Source organism: Sprattus sprattus (genome assembly GCF_963457725.1).
Source record: "Sprattus sprattus genome assembly, chromosome: 20".
NCBI classification, from domain to species: Eukaryota; Metazoa; Chordata; class Actinopteri; order Clupeiformes; family Clupeidae; genus Sprattus; species Sprattus sprattus.
Window position 1 is genome coordinate 11,307,348 of NC_137918.1, and position 14,108 is coordinate 11,321,455.

The following is a 14,108-nucleotide window of genomic DNA, read 5'->3' on the forward strand; positions in this document are numbered from 1 at the left end:
AAGGGGATATGTGTGTGATACTTTCTTAAATTTAAACTGGAGACTCGATCAACACGAATTGCACACATTATTGGGCTAGTTGGGTGGTTGTTTTTGATGGTTTGGAGAAAAGCCAACCTGTAGTGCAAGCAATGAAGACACGCCCATATGTAAGTGGTGCCGGGAGACCCAACTAGGTCAGGGTGTGTTTTGAACAAGCGTGAAACACTCAACGCACACAGAGCAGTTGAAATGTCTAGGATTTATATAGGCAGGCTGAGCTATCGCGCAAGAGAGAAAGACGTGGAGAAGTTTTTCAAAGGTTATGGGAAAATACTGGAAGTCGATTTGAAAAATGGGTAAGCTCGCCGAAGGAAGAGGTGTTCTCTGAAAAATCGGTGCTACCAGCTAACGACAGCTGTGCTAATGAGAGAGGCCCAAAGCGCCTCGCTACTTGAGCTAAATGGCGAATGCTAATCTTTGGAATCATAAAATGTAATTTATTGACCGTTTTCAGAAAACTCAATCTGATACAAAAAGGTTATCAAGACTGTCCAACACATTTTTGTAATTAATAATGAGCTAATTGAAGGTACTCTCACAACAATAGGCCTTTGTCTTGGCCAATGGACATCGAATGTAGCTAGTAAGTAGAATGTAGCTAACTACTCACTTAGCCATTCGCGCTAGGTTAAGTTAACTGAGTAATCGGTGTATGCAATTAAAACACCTTATTATGAATCTCCCCGTTCAACGTCGTAGGGTTAATTGTATAGATATGTACTGAATGATTTGTTTTAGCAAATGTGTGAAATCCTGCTAGCTACAGTATCAATGTGGCCTGTAGCGTTTGTCGATTTGCGTGATTCCCGCGTGCAGCTAGCATGCTAGTTGTCTAGCATGGAGCCATCTGGCTAACTTGATAGCTATCTGGAATCGCCAGAAAGCGCCACTGGTCACATACGTGTACGACGGCCATTGCACCGGTACTGGTTATCTCTGCATGCGTCTACTATGCTCACAGTGAGTTACATACGGTATGTCGTTTAAACATTTTAAGGGAATAACTTGCAAACTATAATACATACATAAAACACATTATTCATAATCTTTGTGAAATCATTTAAAGATTTCAACACCAATATTGCAAATATCAAGATTTAGGCCTGGACTGGTTCACTTAAGTGCTCCAAAGTTAAAAATACCTTTAGGGAGGGTGTTTCACATTTGAGGTTAAATGTTACAAACACAAGAATGTTCCACGGGCTTCCATAATAACTAGAACGGGAAATAGAGAATACATTAGGGCTAAGGTCGGCGATACTAATTTGGTATTGTGATTTATACTTGTGTCTTATAATGCGTTTCGTTTAATTTCCCTGCTCCACTGAACACCTTGTGGTGTAGTTCGTTTCCCTGTATTGGTTGGTGCTTAACTATCATTCCTAATGAAGTTCTCTCCTGCATGAAGGTATGGTTTTGTTGAGTTTGATGACCCGCGAGATGCAGACGATGCTGTGTACGATCTGAACGGGAAAGACCTTTGTGGCGAGAGGGTCATCGTAGAGCACACCAAAGGACCTCGCCGTGATGGGAGTTACGGTTCTGGGAGAAGTAAGTGCCTCGGAATACCGACGTTAACGTTGGGATTAGGAATTGGGTTGTAATTTTCGGGTACCAGTATCCTCCATCAGGATTTGCATGCCCTCTCATTTGTCATTGGTGGCGACACGTGTCTTTACTTCCCACTTTAAGCATAAAAACAGGACTGCAACAGCCCTGTGTATGAGCAGAATATGCAATATAAATTAGAACTGTTTAAGGATTATTTAAAATGTATTAGTTGACACAACACATAGTATGCAGAAAGATTATGTCCAGCCCATAGTCTGTTTTCTATACCTGTAACACTTTGCTGGACATGAAAGGATGGAGCTGTATAAATAGAAGTGGAGAATGATTAGTGGTTGGAATTCCAAGTGCTTTGGCCCAACTTAAGTGTTCTTTTATCCAAATATAATTAAATTACTATTCTTTTCTCAATTCTGCTAGAAAGAGACGATGGTGGTGGGGACCGTGAAGGTATGTTTTGTAATCTTTGAAGCCTGTCAATAGCTTCCAAATTCAAAAATATGTAGAGGTTACAGGAGAGATTCCTGACCTCGTGTAAAATTATGTATTATACTTGGCCAAAATGTCACAAAAATCAACTGCTTGTCTTGCCCTTGATAATGTATGTGTGGTTTGGGGCGTTTTTTAGATGGAAGTTGATCAGACACAAACTAGCAGTCTGATAGGGGGAAACTGCACACTTGAGTCACCAATTACAAACTGAGAAGCCTCATTGTAAATTGAAGGGGGAGAAAAGCTTTTGCTAAGCTTGTGATAGTTCATGGGACAATGAGGAAAATGGAAATGATTTAAAAAATAATAATAATAATAACACTTGAATGCAATTTGACCATTTATTGACCAAAAGTGTTGCAGTAATTTCTGCCTATGTTATACATATATCTTTGATCTAATCTTAATCTAACCATATTTAGGCATTCTTCCTTTTACATTTTTTCATTTCCTGTTTCTATCTATATCTATCTTAATATTTCTCTCTATATATATATTTATATATTTTTAATCTATGACTTGTGCAAATAAAGCTAGAAATTTAACAAAGAACCTCAATGTTTTAATTGAAAGAGTCTGACTGCAAGCCCCCCTATTGCTGGCCATGGTGTCCCCCCTTTCCAAGAGTGTGGCTCTTTGACCAAAGTGGGCCCCTGGGCAGACCATATATGGGAGCCATTGTGAAGACTGCTTTGCCCCTGTAGGCCGGGTGGTGAGGATGCCATGGGTTTAGACAGATGTGGGTTGAGCTCTTTTAGGTGCCTGAAATATATATATTTATATATATTTGTTAAAATTGTTTTTGGATTTTTGTTTTTTATATGTGTTTTTCTTTTCCTTTTTTTATTTGTAAAGTGAAATTTGTTATTAGATTTTGATGGTAGAGCACTGTAAGTACTAAAGTATGTGGCTTTGCTTAAGTCAGCAGTTTGTGGCTTTAAGTAACTGCTTTTGAAATTTGTATTTGAGTCAACATAGTACAATAGGCCATCTTTAGGATGGCTGTTACAAAAATAATATACCAGATAACTGTACAGTTGTCTTCTAAACCATGAATATGTGTTGTATTGTTAAACCTACCTCCTTCCTAATTACTTAAAGGTTTGTTCTTTATTATTTTGCCAATTTCTGTTAGAATGAAAGCCTTCAAACCCATTTTTCGTTTGTTAATTTCTCAGTTTTCCTTTCAGATGTTTATACGGCCTGTGTAGTTTGGAGTTTAAGGGGGGTGTGTGAGGGTTTTTCAAGTGACTCTTGATGTGGTCTGCTGGTCTCTAACCATTGTACCTGTTGTCCTTGTCACCTTGAAGGCAACTATCAGGGCAGGGGAGGGAGGGACCGGTATGGACCTCCAGTCCGCACCGACTACCGGCTGATTGTAGAGAACCTCTCCAGTCGCTGCAGCTGGCAAGACCTTAAGGTAAAGTGTGTGTGTGTGTTTGTGTGGTGAGACATAGAGCTGGTAGGTGGGTGGAACAAGCTGCTAACAGACACATTCATTAAAATAAATGGACAACAGGTCCAATTTTTGAACTTACAACTCACCCAGTTTAATGCCATCATAGTCACGGTGATCACCCTGTTCTGACGTGTTGCTAAGCTGGTCAAACGCATTTGTTATTACAGCACTTGGATTTGCACATGTTTTTGTAGAATTTGGGACAGTAGTCACTCTTGTCAAAGCCACCCATGCATAACCAACTATGCTACGCAACCACTATAGTGCATGGGAGTCTACCAGATGTTTCGTTTTAGTGTTGGCATTTTAACACTTCTTGGTTCCAAAGAAAATATCCCTATGGAAAAATGAAAAAAAAAACTTGTTTTCACTGATTTTGTGAAAACTGGGAGTGAGCGAAACAGTGCAAATAGAAAGGGTGGAGGTAGTTACAATGTAGTTATCAGTTGGACTTTTTTGGGCAAAAAAATATAATCTGCTGCATACAGAATGTCCACGGTCACCCCCTCACTCTATTCCGATTACATACCACACAGTTTTGGTTAATATTGACAAACTGGTCATACTACTTTGCCAGGAGCTGGTATCACTCTTCTCTTAAACACACGCTTGTAAAGCCAACTACACAAATACACAGGTCCAACCTCTCTTGCTTTGCACACTACAGCATTCTAAGGATGTTCCTGAGTTTTTGAGTGTAGCAGCCTCCACCTGCCATTCCTGTGCATGACCGTGTGCAAGATTATACAGCCACTGTACAATAACTGTTCAAACGTGTGTGTGACTCACTGCGGCACTTCATGGCTTTAGATCTCTGAGTTCCTGAGCGTAGTATTTGTCCTCCTCCCCGACATCCTTCACTCACCCACGTGTCGCCCCGTGCAGGATTACATGCGACAGGCAGGCGAGGTGACGTACGCCGACACCAACAGGGGCCGGCGGAACGAGGGCGTGATTGAGTTCCGCCTCTACGCTGACATGAAGCGGGCCCTGGAGAAGCTGGACGGCACCATGGTGAACGGCCGCAAGATCCGGCTCATCGAGGACCGGCCTGGGGCCCGCCGAGGCCGTCGCTCCTACTCCCGCAGCCACAGCCGCTCCAGGTGCGCAGACGTTTGTTTTTTTTGTATTTCGTAAACTTTTGAACAGTGGTGTATGTCTATGTATACGCACTAGATATATCTATATATATTTATATAAAGATATATAAAACTAGGGGGAATTATTTGCTTCGGTTGTGTCTGTGTATATGTATGTGTGTATACGCACGCACGCACGCACGTGGAAATTAGTGAAGACACTGCTGAAGTAGACAGGATTGAAGAGTGTGTGTGTCCCACAACAGGAGACACATTTCTTATCAGATAACGCCTGACCTTTGCCCTGGCAACGGAAGTTATTACTTCCTCTTGTTAAAGTCACAGGCAAGCTTTCCTTATCAACAAGTTGGAAAACAAAAGCGTTTAGGTGTAAGTAACAAAAGTTACCTTCCATCAGTACGTTGATTCAATGGAGGGTAAGCTATACTGCAGATAGATAGTTGACATTTGAACTCAACGGCCAGATAGTGCAGGAAACGATGTACTACAAGACATCTTCAAAAGAATGACATACAAGCACACAAACAAACAGCATTCAACACAACAGAATTAAAACTATGGGGGAATTAGTTGCTTCGGTTGTTTTTACAAAACTACAGTGACAGACTAAAGAGAGTATCGTAGATTTGTATCAGCTAAGCTAACAAGGAAGGTAACGTTCCCCAGCCTAGCATGTGGAATTATACATCAGTCCAAGTAATCCCACTGCTAGTGAAAATGTGTTTTTTTAAGACCAGAATAAACCCCTTGTTGTACGTACAAATGCCATGATAAAGATCGAATTACACCACTACCAGTAATGTAACTATAATACCTAAGTGTGGGATGGCAAACTGTTGCAGTAATCAGTCGCGGCTGCAAAGCTAAAGTTCAAATGAAGAGGAGGTTTCCCCAGGCCAGCACAGCCCTTGTCTGTTTATGTAACTTGATCTCAAATTTTACTCTTTAGACCTTCTCCTTGGCTTTTTCTCTGCCACTTCTCTCGACAATGTGAGGAGGCCAGCCCGTTAGCGTGTTCCAGGTTTATCTATCTTATATATATGAGGCTCACACTACCACAAACGCCCCCTGTTGCTCATTGGCTGGAATAGTGCTTTGCAGTGCTGCGTACACCAGTTACAGAGCCAGGTCTATGTAGTAACGGAGTATTTTTTTCAGCCCATAGACAGCCAGCAGACCGTGACGAGATTTTCTCTGAATTTGACAAAGTGGTTTCCATTAGGACGCTTTACTGCACCTTAAATGGAGCAAGACTTAACCCCTAACCTCTCTGTCAGGTCCACAACTGCTGATTGTGTGTGCCTGCTTAAACTCTGAACCTGTTGCCCTCTGAGATTGACCTCTGTGTGTGTGTGTGTGTGTGTGTGTGTGTAGGTCTCGCTCCAGGAGCAGGAGGTCACGGAAGAGCCGTAGCCACAGTGAAAGTAGCAGCCGCAGTCGTTCCCGCTCCCGGTAAGATATTTCTTGATCAATCAAGAGTCTGGTCTCCTGTTGATGTTTGTTTAGTTAGATATATTCGTAAATACGATAGCATAATATAATATGATGCATATTCTATAGTTTTTGGGAGGATTTATTCTGGACAATGAATTATGGCCAAATATTCTAATAGTTCAAATCAGATTTTGTCCTGTTTTGTCCAAGTGGTATTACTTTTAAAATAGTACATAGGTTTGACAGTTGATGGTTCATATGTAGTAGTTTTTTGTTGTCAGTCAAAGAACATGATTATTTACATTCCATACTTGAACCCTTTAATAATAAAATAACCATGCTAAATAAATCGGGACATTAATCTGTACATCGCTTTGTAGCAGAGGCTGCAAATGCATTAGTTAGAATGAACAGTTCAATTCATTAAGCCATCAAAAACCAACCCAAACTAGTCTACTAAAGCAGACCGGCTAAGAGGCTGCCTGTCCCTCCAGACCAGAGCTGGGTCCTCATACACGGCCACATGCAGCCTAAGCTGTCTGAGTGATCAGCTTCTCCTGCAGTTTATATTCCAGTGGTCCTTCACAGCATGCCAATCACTCGCATCTGCAGACTACTCCTACGGCATACTTAACAGGATGGCTGGAGCTCGCCTGTGCACAACACAGAGAATTTGGATAAACCGTTGTCTAAATAAATGATGATTTGTGGTGATGGTGGGTCAAGAGGTAGTCATCGTTCAGCAATCTGAAGGTTGATGGTTTGGTCCCAATTCACAAAAAAGACAACTACTCCCGATGTGCATGTTGGCACCTGAGATTATAGCCTCCGCCCACCGATGTGTGAATGGGTAGATGTCTAAGGTTTTTTTCTCTCTCTCTTCCAGACATGCCTCTCGCTCTCGCAGTCGTTCTGTGAGTAAGAAAGCCAAGGCCAAGGGTCGCCACGAGGACGAGGAGCGAAGCAATGGTGCCCACAAGGGTCGGGCAGGCCGCGACGAGGCGCGCAGCAAGAGCCGCAGCCGCAGCAAGAGCCGCAGCAAGAGCAAGAGCAGGAGTCGCAGCCGCAGCAGCCGCAGCCCCAAGAGCAAGCACAGCAAGAAGGAGAGCAAGAAGAGTCGCAAGGACAAGTCCCGCTCTCGCTCCCGGTCACGCTCCAGATCCCGCAAGCGCTCCGCCTCCCGCTCTCGATCCCGCTCTGCCGACAAGGAGCGCTCAAGAAAGTCCAGCTCCAAGAGCCGCGAGGCGCCCAAGAGTGATGCGGAGGCTGGGCCTGTGGCGGTGGCGAAAACCTCTCGCTCAAGGTCACGTTCTCGCTCCCGCTCACACTCCAGGTCGCACTCGCGTTCACCCTCTGCTCCCAACGCACGGGCCAAGTCCAAATCCCCGTCTCCCTCCCCAGCCAAGGCCAGATCCCGCTCCGCCTCCCGCTCCAAGTCCCGCTCAAAATCCCACTCCCGCTCGAGGTCCCGATCACGATCCCAGTCCTGAACATGATCTCCAACCCCTCTGTGACCCTTCACCCTTGACCCTGACCCCAGAGTCTTCTCCTTTTACTTTTACTTTTTATTTTTTGATAAATATTCGTAGGAAGTTGGCCTCTCCTGCTCAGCCCGTTTCTCTCTCTCGCTCACTCACACACACTCTCACTCACACACAGTACGTTGCACCCCCATTTTATTTCTCCTTTTTGTATCATTAAAAAAAATGTTTTCTCCCCAGTAGTAATGTCTCTTAATAAAAGTGTTTGTAAAATATTAAGTCAATTTGGCAGGGAATTATTCTTCTTCTTTTTTTTTTTTAATAAGACGACATGTCCCAAAAAGGTTGTGTCTTGGAGTCTTAATCTCTGTACTGCATATTTGAAGCATACAGTGTTTAGGATGTTATTTGGGAATGGTGATTGTCATTTTATTATGTTGCATTCCACCTTGGTGGAACTAAATATTTTACCAATTACTTTAAGACAATTATTAAAATTTGCTTGATCTGTTTGACGTAGTGTGTGTCTCTTTTATTTTAGAATGAATAAGATTTTAGAACTGAAAGTAAATCACACGCAATGAATCATCTCGGCCACAAGGCGTCGCCAAATACAGACTAGACAGCCAGGCAATGCCATCAGGTAGTAGTGTGGTGATGTTAAGGATAGGTTTCGTATAAAGTTAGATTGGCACGGGTTTTTGGCAGATGGCAAGGTATTGATTATGTAGGCTACCTATTGGTTTGCCTGCGGTGAGATTTTAAGAGTTTGCTGAATGAACCACTTGAAAGGCGTGCCAAAGTATGATTTTAGAATTTCACCTTCAAAGTGTCATTACGGGTCATCAAGTGCTTTCGATTGATACACGCTCTGGTGAATTCCGAAGTTTAAACTGACAATCTTGCTCTCCTGATTAATTATTTAAATCTGATTATTCAAATATATATTCCCTGATTGACTTCTGTAATTAGCCTACGGGCTACATAGAAATAGGTTGCGAATAAGGGGACCTAGGCAAAAATCTAAATTCCATCGTTTGAGGAATTAATGGAAATTAATGTTGTCAAGAGGGAGGGAGGCGCTAGCACTCTTTCATTAGTTGGAAGGGAGAGGTGGTCCTAACTCGCTACATTATGCTGGGCGGGAGCAGATCTGTTGAAGTCCTGTGACTCCCTGACAATGCATCGAACTCAGTTCTTTCTACTGCGAGGGGCATTGTCTTAAGCGCATAACTGTCATTTTGTTAAGATCAAGGAGGGATTGCAGCATCCTAGAGGCTTTTTCCGGATCATGGTTCAAGCTCTGTATTGGATATACTGCCAAACTAGAGGTCCAACTGCCCACAGCACCATAGAAGCGGATTTCGTGCGGGGTTTCATGAGAAGAGGGGTCCTCTTAACCTGCGCGTCGAGACGATGAAGACCAGAGCAATACCTCGAACCATTACGAAGGCAAGTAACTTTCCAGACTAAATGAGTTATCTTTTAATGTTTTGATGTAATTGAATCCAGACAGTTGATGGCTACTTGCCTTCGAAGGACTGGCTGAAAGGAAAAACTTGATCAAATGATTAACATCATTGACACTGACGAATGACCCGAGATGGTGTGAAACGTGATGACAGGGACGTTAATTGGATTCTAAATGTCCAAACTTAAAGTTTAGTCTCATTATGAACACAGACTGAGCCACACGGCAGACCCAAGAGATAAGATATTGACTTTCACCGCAAAAATGCTTACACGGTCTTTCAGAAATGCTCCAAAGACAGTGATTCAGATAGTCTTATGTGAGATTGATATAGGATATTAAATAATGCCAATTTTAGCTACACATAGGAAGCAACTGTGCGTATAAGGAAATGTCACACGGTAAACGACTATGTTTAAGGAAATGTCTCGGTTCTTTATTTTTATATAATAGCATCACCGTGTAGGCTATAAGATACTAGCCTACGGCTTGTGTTCGAATATTTCGCTTCAGATAATGTAAGCCTGACATTCAACACATGTTAATAAACAAGTTAGGCTGTCGCCTGGGATATTTAGAAAGGAAAACATATTTAGAAACGCGTTATTTCCCATGCGTAACGTGGTCAATGGAAGAACCTGTGAATATAACGGGCTGTTGTCCCACTGAACACAGACAAATAAAGACTATTAGTTATCTGGACCTATCGGTGATTATCAGCGAGGCCATAACGGGTGAGACGTGGGAATGCGGTGGTTATCAGGCACCGAGCTGTCTGGCTTTGTTGTGCAAAGAGCTTGCCAGAAGTCGGACTGATTTTTTTTGCCATGCGACGCTAAGCTTATGCAGGGCCGTAACTGCAGAATATTGCCTGGAGTGTTTGCACGACTTCCCCCGAGAAATAACTTATAACGGTAAACAAAAAATCAAGTCAGTCACATGGGCAGAATGGAATGTATAGCAGTGCTTTACGTTACAATGCAAGACTGTTAGCAGTTTAAAGATTGTTGCTGACATTTGAGGGGACGAGACCAAATAATTGTCATTGTGAATTGTTTCTACCGGATCTATCGAGTTGTGTGAAATATAGCGAAATATCCCGTGGCAGTGCAGACATAATGCGCTTGTTAAAATGTCCTTGAAAAAAACAAACTATTACCGATTATCAGAATAGGTGGCATCTACCCTAAGTGGATTTAAAAACTAGGTTTTTGGTCCACCACTGTTTTCCATGTTCAAATTGAGTTCCTATACAGTGTACCAGTAGCCTAGTTATTAGGCCTCGGACTACTCACTTGTTTGTTTTTACTTCAGGCCTGTATTTACCAGCACGTTTTCACTGCCAGATGATAGCCTACAAATGTTAAAAGACAAACACTTGTGAGTTATAAATTCACAAGACAAATGTATAGTGTGTGTGTGTTTGACTAAACTGTGATCATTTCCCCCCCTTGAGTTAAAATAAAACCAAATAAGTCAGAGTTGTATTACATTTTGATTGTTGCTAAGAAACCGCATCTTAGTGTTAAGTTTGTAATTCTGTGCCAGGCCAGCTGACAGTCAGTGCTCCACAAGCGAGATTTGTTGTCTTCATGCCTTTTGTCCATTTACCCACACACTAAATGAACATTTCTTTTATCCACAAAAAGAAGGCTGTGTCATTCTCTATGACATTTTGTAATGTACGTTATGCATACGTATAATGAAGGCCTCATACGTTAGCTCGATAATATTTCTGAAACCACTGGACTGTTTATTTAAAAATTGCATTGAATTGTCAATGTGGTCAAGCAATTACACATGAGATCTAGTTATTTAAAAAATAGCAGCTGGATTATTTGAGGTTCTGTGGAATGTTGACAGTTCTGTTGTGGCAAACCGACAAAGGGCATCTGACTCTGGAATAGACCCTCAGAATCAGAATTGTTTAAATGAGCTCAAGCTGGGGAAACTGGCGTTCCTCCATTTGTCTGAGTATTTACCAAATTGTGAAAGAGATGGGGTTCTGTCTAGTGCCAATATCTCCTAAGTCCAAAGCCCAGCGGTGATGTTCGTCTTGCTGTTTGTCTCTTGGCCACAATCAAAGACCCGTGGTCTGAATCAGTGAGAGAACTGAGAACAGCTAATAGCTGGTGACAGAGCGTGAGGCGTGTGTGTGTGTGTGTGTGTGTGTGTGTGTGTGTGTGTGTGTGTGTGTGTGTGTGTGTGTGTGTGTGTGTGTGTGTGTGTGGGTGGGGGGTTAGATGTAGTTTTTTTTCTCTTTGATCGGTTCACACCCAAGGTGGGCTTCGTGTATTAAATGGTGTGTTTGCACAAATGTGCGCAGGACATTAATTGGAGAGCTTGTAGCTGTTTTCCCTATGTCGACTTGACTCTGTTCACAGCCGTGCAGTGGCTCCCCAGGAGCTGCCTGTGCCGTGAGTAAGCGTGTCTTGGGATTCGTCTCGTCCCCTCAGATGCCCCAGCCCATCGTTAACATGACGGCTATGAGGCAGTTGCTGAAATGGAGTCACAAGGGCTACTTTGTGAAATGATCTGTGTAGAGCCTCATTTTATGAAGTATTAATAGAAGCTATTATGACAAGCAGTCTGAGGACGCTTTTGCCCGGTCCAAAAATAAGCTCCAGAGACCATTAGCATCTTTGCTTTGATAAAAACAAACTCTCTCTGAAGGTATTTCTACAAAGACGAGGCTGGTTTGGATTCTTTTCATTTTCCAAACTAAGTTTTAGGGATAACGGTTTTATTGCTCAGAGGTTCTGATTTAAAGGTGCAGTCCATTCTAATCCATTATAGTTTTCATTGAATTCAGTGAAATTCTCCCCACGTTCCTCTAGCTTTCCAGCCAGTGTGTACTCAAATTGGCTGTTGAGCTCAAACGTCAATAACCTTTTACAAAAATCAAGTTCTGCACCGTTAAAGTAAAGAAGCGACCTTTGACCTCTCTCTTCATCTTCCTGCAGCATCCTGCTAGGGTCTGACCACACCCTCCCCCCCCGTGCCATGAAGACCCAGACGGCGAACCCCGAGGGCCGGACGCCCACCCGCCAGCGCCTGGCGCGGTTCCGCATCCGCTCGCGGAAGAAGAAGGAGGGCGTGATCCAGGGTAAGCTGCGCATCAAGTCCCTCCCGGGAGCCTTCCTGGTCCTGGGCGTCGTGGTGGTGGTGGTGGGCACGGCGCTGGCCGTGGCCGGGTACTGGCCCTATCGGAGCCAGCGCTCCGGCCTCCCGGGGCAAGGCGGCGTGGCCCTGACGGACTCCCAGGGGTCCGGGTGGGGGCTGCTGACGGCGGCGAGCCTCATCCACAGCGAGCGCATGAAGCTGCTTGGCCCGGTCATCATGGGCGTGGGGCTGTTCATCCTGATCTGCGCCAACACGGTCCTGTACGAGAACCGGGACCGCGAGACGCAGATGCTGCTGGCGCAGATGCGCAACGTCATCTGCTCCGTGTCGGCCGTCGTGCCCTCGGCCGACCTCGCCGAGCTGGCCGTCAGCTCGCTGACCGCCCGGCACTACCAGTGGGTGAGCAGCCTGCCCGCCGCCCACCTCAACATCCTCTGTCTGCAGGACCTCACCAGCTCCGAGCCCCTGCTGCACGTCAAGAGCTCCATCATGGAGGACGACGGGGACCCCGCCAATCACGACGACGACCCCCACCTCCGGCGGCAGTCGGAGAGCACCCAGCGGCAGAGGTCCATGGTGAAGACGGAGGTGGTGCACCACCAGGAGTCTGCCTCCACCCCCTCCATCCCCACCCTGTCCTCTAACTCCTGCAACTCCAGCAAGGCGGACCTCAACGAGGGGGGGAGGACCCAGGGCCCAGCCTCCCCGGGGGAACGGCGCCACCACGAGGCGCCTCACAAGCTCAGCAACTGCCTGACGGCCTCCTCCATGTCCACACTGGAGGGGGAGGACTGGGAGGTGGCGTCGGTGGTGGCCCCCCGACGCTCACAGAGCCTCAGCTACAGGACTAATCCTCGCAGGGTGTCCCACGAGGTCACCTTGCGGATGGACGTCGACGTCGACAACGACTCGGCCGACGCACCTGGACGTGTCCCGGAGGTGTGTGTGAACATGGCGGCAGGGATGGCCGCGGACGAGGCCCTCGAGCTCGCCTCCATCGAGGAGCAGAGGCATCGCAGCTGGCCGCGCCTGGACCTTGGCTACGCCCGCCGCTACCTGAAGCTGGAGAACAAGGAGGACTCCGTGGACAAGCTGCTGGAGCGGCTGGATCAACAGTGCTCGCCGTGGGACAAGAGCTTTGGCTCGGGGCCCTTCCAGTGAGGTCGCCACTCAGGAAGGACCTCTCCTGGGCCGCCATCTTGGATCTCCTTCTCCTGCAACACGTAGGATACGTCTCCGTGCAAGCAGCGGATATAGAAAGGAGTTCTTTACACGTCCATTGTTGTAGTCTTCCTAAACGAGGAAAGGCTTCAAAAGGACTTGCTGTCTTCCCCTCCAACAAATCATGGTATCATTGTGGACCAAGTTATTATTATTGGGTGCGCAGTACCATGGAGAGACCATTCCAAAGGCTTAGAACATTTTCTAAAAGGCAGGGCTGCGATTTTCAGTGGCGCAGATATGTAAACAGGGATTTGGGCTGATGGCGATGCTGGAGTAATCTGAGAGAAGGCAGAGCCTGAGCTGTGGTAGATGAGAGGAGCGATTTGCCGTTTGTGTACAGGAGAGCTGACTCGGTTCGCCCTGTGTAAGATGGCGCCACTCGTTGCCAAAGAGCCTATGATTTGCTGGACGCTATTTGCACACAACGTTGCGGTACAGCACATGGCAAACGGATTACGATTGGACATCTTGTCACTGTGGGATCGACACAATAACAATAAACCCTAAGGAAGCCCAAAGGTGCTGATCCATATATTTTTAGTTTTTTTGATAACACAACGTTCGTACGAGGAGAACTGTCTGGATAATTAAGGCAGCAAACATCCGAAGATTATGCAGAGCGTGATATCAAACAAACCCCACAAAGCAGATTATTCTTCCCACTGTGTCTCTCCTTCCAGCAGAATATGCGTAAAGATGTCCCGTCTCGCTAA

The 14,108-nt window shown here is 45.1% G+C and overlaps 2 protein-coding genes across 2 annotated transcripts; both read left to right on the top strand.

Moving 5' to 3' along the window:
* Positions 1-173: 173 nt before the first annotated feature.
* srsf4 (serine and arginine rich splicing factor 4) lies at positions 174-8,089 on the top strand. The gene is made up of 7 exons (XM_080859366.1): positions 174-338; positions 1,451-1,593; positions 2,032-2,061; positions 3,414-3,523; positions 4,448-4,665; positions 6,037-6,114; positions 6,983-8,089. The coding sequence occupies exons 1-7, from the start codon at positions 232-234 to the stop codon at positions 7,584-7,586; spliced, it is 1,290 nt and encodes a 429-aa protein (XP_080715492.1). The 5' UTR covers positions 174-231; the 3' UTR covers positions 7,587-8,089.
* A 3,962-nt stretch (positions 8,090-12,051) lies between these two features.
* On the top strand, positions 12,052-13,332 carry tmem200b (transmembrane protein 200B; the record flags this gene model as incomplete). The annotated part of the gene is made up of 1 exon (XM_080859585.1): positions 12,052-13,332. The coding sequence occupies one exon, from the start codon at positions 12,052-12,054 to the stop codon at positions 13,330-13,332; it is 1,281 nt and encodes a 426-aa protein (XP_080715711.1).
* Between the last annotated feature and the right edge of the window lie 776 nt (positions 13,333-14,108).

What these genes read in the sequence shown, in the direction of transcription:
- srsf4 (XM_080859366.1), top strand. Translation starts at nt 232, where the DNA reads ATGTCTAGGATTTATATAGGCAGGCTGAGCTATCGCGCAAGAGAGAAA. An exon ending in TGGTGGTGGGGACCGTGAAG is followed by an intron (nt 2,062 to 3,413) that starts GTATGTTTTGTA and finishes GTCACCTTGAAG; the next exon opens with GCAACTATCAGGGCAGGGGA. An exon ending in CGCAGCCACAGCCGCTCCAG is followed by an intron (nt 4,666 to 6,036) that starts GTGCGCAGACGT and finishes GTGTGTGTGTAG; the next exon opens with GTCTCGCTCCAGGAGCAGGA.